The 5,577-nt window shown below is 40.4% G+C and overlaps 1 protein-coding gene across 5 annotated transcripts; it reads right to left on the reverse strand.

Annotated features, from left to right (window-relative positions):
- Nucleotides 1-540: 540 nt before the first annotated feature.
- Nucleotides 541-5,487, reverse strand: LOC125532091 (oxysterol-binding protein-related protein 2A-like). 5 transcript variants are annotated; one of them, XM_048696266.1, is made up of 10 exons: nucleotides 5,335-5,487; nucleotides 4,587-4,949; nucleotides 4,239-4,317; nucleotides 3,460-3,902; nucleotides 2,880-3,035; nucleotides 2,487-2,654; nucleotides 2,259-2,399; nucleotides 1,470-1,697; nucleotides 1,261-1,374; nucleotides 541-1,157 (listed from the first exon to the last, which is right to left on the reverse strand). In XM_048696266.1, the coding sequence occupies exons 2-10, from the start codon at nucleotides 4,728-4,730 to the stop codon at nucleotides 1,002-1,004; spliced, it is 1,629 nt and encodes a 542-aa protein (XP_048552223.1). In that variant the 5' UTR covers nucleotides 4,731-4,949; nucleotides 5,335-5,487; the 3' UTR covers nucleotides 541-1,001. The 5 variants fall into 5 exon arrangements, with proteins under 5 accessions (XP_048552223.1, XP_048552227.1, XP_048552226.1 ...); XM_048696270.1 differs by having other exon boundaries at nucleotides 4,239-4,354; nucleotides 5,335-5,485; XM_048696269.1 differs by having other exon boundaries at nucleotides 5,347-5,361.
- Nucleotides 5,488-5,577: the final 90 nt, after the last annotated feature.

The following is a 5,577-nucleotide window of genomic DNA, read 5'->3' on the forward strand; positions in this document are numbered from 1 at the left end:
AGTCTAATACCCTTCGATAAAAAAAGGTGTCGTGGCTTTAGTTCAGCTTTAGCTCAAATTTGAACTAAAGCCACGACACTCTTTTTGGAACGGACAGAGTAATATATTAGCTAAAATATTATTCCTTTGGTTTAGAAGAATTTCATAGGAATTTTAAAGGATAGGATTCTTATAGGATTTTTTTCTTTTAGAGCCCTTTGGTTCATAGGAATGGATTCCTATTCTTACATAAGATTGGTTCCTATCCTTCACATTTCATAAGAAAATAAAAAAGAATCTAGACTCAATGAAAAAATTCATTTGGTGTCAATCAAATGACATCTTGTTTCCTATTCTTACTCATAGGATTTGAGATACATGTCATCTCATTTCCTACAAGATTCTTATTCCTATGATAATCCTATCCTATGAACCAAAAGAGTCCACGTATATTACTACAAACGAAAATGGTTCTGTGCTCCTAATAGTTAATTTACCTAACTAGTACTACTATTTTCTTTTGTTCGAGCATACAGTATAATAGTATATGAACAAAGTATGTAACAAACATTTCAGCAAAGCAACGAATGGGATTTTCTTTGCCGAGCTTATGCCATTATCTGTCCACTCTATGGTAATTTTTTGTAAACTCATCCTCTATTTTCTTTCTACAAATGACTACGATCTACGAAACATCCAGATAAGAGTTGCTTCACCAGCCAATCCCACAAGGAAAAGACTACTGAACAACAAGCATACAACACAAACGAACGAAAGAATGGCTGAATTATTATTTAGGTACTAATAAAGGGCCGGAGACCATCGCCATCCATATCTATCTACCATTCAAGACGGCAAGGCCTTCTTCTTCAATGCCTCTATATCCACTGGCCACTGCATTGCATTCCTCTCTCCTCTTCTTCCTCAACCCGATGATGCCTTGGGGCGCAATGCTGCTCCGACGACGATGGTCGCATTGCAGTTGGGGTGGATGAACCAAGTGTTGCTGCAATGCCTATCGTTCACGTTTCTGAGAACTCCCCGAATATATTGAGGCATCCGTCCCAGCGTCCTTCGTCCCTTGCTTCCCAGTACCCACCTTTGTAATGATATGCCCCGTCCTCTGCGTCCTGCTCGAACCATCGAGGCTTCCAACCATTGTCTTGAAGTTTAGTCGACTGTGACGAAAATAGATATAGTGAAACTGCGTGGCAAGTGATTTATACTAGCTAGTACCAACTTTCTCAGACAGACAGCAAGCGAGGGAGGAAGAGATCATACCATTCTTTGCCGCCGTTCCAACCTCAACTTCTCTGTATTTGCCTTCTCATACTCACCGTTCTCTAAATGCCGCTGGTCTGGTCTTAGCCGTGAATCAGTAGGGGGGAGTTTCTCCTTTACCATGGTCAAAAAATTACGTTATTTAGGTCTTCACAGAATATTATGGATTATGGAGTATTTACGCACATAGATTACAACCACGCCAATACCTGAAGCTCTGGGGTCAGCTCATTCAATGTGATCGCAAAAGAAGATAGATTGTAACGAGTTGGGTTGGGAGAAGGCTTGTTCTTTTCCCAAAGTAGGGAGGCACCTTGCAATTGATCGGCGCTCTTGACCTTGGAAGTATCTAAATTTGTATAGTACATACTTTCGTCCCATTTTCCTATTAAAAATGGAGCCTTCTTTCCATCATTGTCCTCCACGAAGCCTTGTACCTTAGGAAATTAAGGTGTATGCAAGGAATGAACAGGGATCCACCAGAAACAGTTACACATTCACAAATTCAAATAGGGGAAAACTGTTTACAATAGCATTCAGGCTAAACAGCATGGCTGTAATGTGTAATACCCCTACTTTAATATGTAAGCACCCCATTACAAGCTGTCGGATCATCATGAGAATGAAATAGTTTCATCGTATCTACACACATTTGGTCAATTAATAATTCTAGCAAAATTGATTCTAGAGTTCAGGGCAGGGGTCTGTAACCTTGCATTGAAAGTTTGGACGGGATATTTACACGACCTATTCCTTAAATAAAGTGATACAGGAACGTGCTTTGCTCATTAAATCCATGAAAACTACGCATTAACTATCCATATGTCTGCATCGTAGTCCAAGTAAATATGCTACACTAGGCCACGTACGGTATGACTAACACAGATTGGTCAGAAACTCAGGAGGTACTGTGCTCAGAGGAATACAAGGTGCTAATCACATCTCTCACGATAAAATATGAGATGACCTGTAAAAATAGGAGGCAAAGAAAAACATACTAGGTGAGGATTGCGGTCAAGCAGCGATGGCTCTTTGAACTTGAGTTTACATGAATACTGCCGATTCCCCTTTATGTGCATAATTCCATGATGGTTGCAGTACAGCTTCCCAAGAATGAGGTTATTAATAGTTGTTGTCACCTGAAAACGCATCAGCATGTGACAGGCAGAATTCAGTTTTGAATATAGTTCCAATCCGTGAGTGTCCCGTCTTATCATGCCACCCACCTTACTCCACTTGAAGATTTCACCGTCATCAAATTCCACTGTCAAAACGCCAACAGGATCAACTTGAATTGACTGCCCCCAGAACTTGGATTTTACATTGCTGTCGCCCCAGAATTTCCAGCCCTTGCCTTCAGAGTGGCAGGCAATCAGCATTGGATGATGACTAACCTATCCATGCAAATGATGAACAGCAACATGCTGCAATTAAAAGCCTCGCAAGCACAGTTTCAGACTATTAAGATACCAATGTTCAGTTCCCAAATTAACAAAAGAGGCTATTAAACAGAAGAAATTGCATGATTTTGGACACAAATATACTCCAACAGCTTTTGACTAAACAGACTAAGTAAAACAGAGTTTTTTGCATAAGTAGAAGAAAGAATACTAACTGACCTTCTCGGCAAAAAAGCGGATCCTTCTATCAGGAAAATTAGCTTCATAAGTCTCTCCTAACAATGGATTGAATGGTTTGCAAGGTCTCGCGACAGATGAAGCATAGCCAGAGATCGCAAAAGCAGCTACTTTCAGGATTCTCATGAGGCTATTCCCCTAAATCAAATGCAATAGATACATGAGTAAAATTTGTAATAACACTTCACAACCTCAGCACATGGAAATTTCAAATCAGAAGAAAACTACTCCCTCTGTAAACTAATATAAGAGTGTTTAGATCACTACTTTAGTGATCTAAACGCTCTTATATTAGTTTACGGAGGGAGTACCAGATAAAAAATACAATATGTACAAAGACAAATATCCACTGATCTGTGTTACTAGATAAACTGCCCCATTCGTAATAAATTTGTGGCAGAACTCAATCAACGTTAACACTATTCCGTAATCAATGTTAACTCCCATGTGGCCACAAACAAGAAAAGCAACTGGTGACTACTGTTACTGCTCCGAAAACACTCATCATAAAACAGTTGAATATCCTAGAAATTCAAGACCATAAACGTATTAGTGATCTTACCACTTTTCCATATTCATAGGCTTGATCCAGAAGGTAGGAATATTCGAAATCTTCAAAGCACTTTTGGAGGGATGAAAGTGGCTCATTGAAGTAAACTGGAAGGCATACTCGTGTCAAATCCTTGCCAACACTATCTTTAATAATGGACCAAAGGCTGATTCCTTTCTCTTTCTCAGTAGGTTCTGGTAGTTTACTCCGTCGTTTGATTTCAGGTAGCATGTTGTTAGAATCTTGAATTTGGATATCCACAGCTTCTTGGCCACCTGGATTATCTATGTTAGTAGCACTGTGTACACCACAATCTGTGGAATCTGACATTGTTGAAGATCTGCTGTTTGATTCTATGAAGTAGTCTGCAGCATCAAAGAATGTAGAGTCCTCTTCACAAGTCAATTCACCACCATCTTGCTTCTCAAATTCATCAGATTCTGTTGTGCTATATTCTGGGCAAAAAACAAATCACTGGATCATTAGAAAAGCTAATGCAAGAGCATGGGATAACTCAGGCATGCTGATTATAGGCGATAGTGTAGTAAACTTGCAACAGCTTCCGGAAAAATAAAACTTGCAGCAGTTTCCATTAAAAATAACTTGCAACAGTTTCTTTACTTTCTTTAGGAAATAAGGCAGCACATCCAAATAATTCAGACAACTAAATGAGAAAGGTTAAAAAAGCATCCAACAGAGACAGTTGAAAGAAGGACGCAAGCACCACATAAGTAGATGCATGCAGCTAACACAGTGCAGTAATTTGATTAGTATGTGTTAAGAAATCATACCACTGAAATTTCCATGCCGGGAACTAGAAAATTCATTTTTTGTCAACGCCCCCTGTATTATATTTCCATCTTTACCTTCCTGCACAAATAGGCGTGTAATACACTATGTAAAATTCCTGCAGGAAAAAAGAGCAGAGTAACCTTTCAAGGAGAGTAACCTTTGCAAAGTTAAGTAAAAGGTTCCATATGAGATTTACTGATAAGCAAAAACATATGACCAATAAGCATATGATGTAGCTCCACTATTTAGGTTCAGGCATTAGCAGTTCCTGCTACCTATCAATTCCATATAAGCATTTTCTCTTAGAATTGCATGGCCTCAAAAGAAACACACGCAGCCATTCTTACCTCGAAATGGTGTCTGCTAGATCCGAACAAGCTTAGATGATCGTCATAGCGTAGCTTCAGTTGCTTTCTGTAGCTTGAAAACTCCGAAAGCATAATCTGTTCGCAGTCCTGTATAAGACTCTCGTTTAAACCATCCTGGTGCATCCGATTTCGAAGCCTTGCAGTGGAAACTGAAACATCACTCTGCACAAAAGTTATTCTTCCACTGAGTGACCTGAGCGAATAAACACTCCTCGCCAAGATCAAGGCCTCGATCCAAGCGACACGGTCATCTTTCGAATCTGTTTTCAAATGAAGTGTCTTTGTGGGAGAAAATATGTAGAATCTCCTGTCGTCGGACTTGCTCTCACGAAATGCGGACACCTAGAGACATGAGAACAAATTAGCACCACCATGTTACTCACAGGGAAACGTTGCACATGGAAATGAAGAGAACCTCCTGATACGAGACGCTACTTGTCAAGGCCAAAGATGGAGCATATACAAAGGCTGGAATCTATCGAACTAATAGATGAGGGCTTCGATGTTTATTCCGTTAACAACCAAGAGGCAGACAAAGTAGAGGACAAAAAGCAGACACAAGAAAAATGACTTGGTATTCCAAGAGAAATCATGTGATTCGGTTCCCTCCCTCTACCTTCAGCTTCAATTAAAGGGTAAAGGAAGGCAAGCAAAGGAGCATCTAACAGTCAACAAGAAAATATTTGGGGATGAGAGGGGGTGAGGGGGATCGAGAAAATAGGAGAACCTAGCAAACGACCTATGCAGCCCTTGAAGGTCCACGAGGTCCCCCTAATTCAATCCAAGTTGCACACAGGTCCCCCGTTTTAGTCCCTCTACCTCTCTATGTGACCACTTAATTTCAACTGTACATCCTTGAATTCCTGGGACCCATGTCCAATTGTATTGAAAAGACCCGGTGCTAGCCAGTACTTCTACTACTGCGGGTGCAGCGGCAGGAGCAGCAGCCAGGAAAAGGGGGGCCGGGGAA

The sequence above is a fragment of the Triticum urartu genome, unplaced genomic scaffold (genome assembly GCF_003073215.2).
Source record: "Triticum urartu cultivar G1812 unplaced genomic scaffold, Tu2.1 TuUngrouped_contig_9018, whole genome shotgun sequence".
Taxonomy (NCBI): Eukaryota; Viridiplantae; Streptophyta; class Magnoliopsida; order Poales; family Poaceae; genus Triticum; species Triticum urartu.

What these genes read in the sequence shown, in the direction of transcription:
- LOC125532091 (XM_048696266.1), bottom strand. Translation starts at nt 4,730, where the DNA reads ATGCACCAGGATGGTTTAAACGAGAGTCTTATACAGGACTGCGAACAG. An exon ending in TTGACCGCAATCCTCACCTA is followed by an intron (nt 1,698 to 2,258) that starts GTATGTTTTTCT and finishes TAATTTCCTAAG; the next exon opens with GTACAAGGCTTCGTGGAGGA. An exon ending in AGCTGACCCCAGAGCTTCAG is followed by an intron (nt 1,375 to 1,469) that starts GTATTGGCGTGG and finishes ACCATGGTAAAG; the next exon opens with GAGAAACTCCCCCCTACTGA.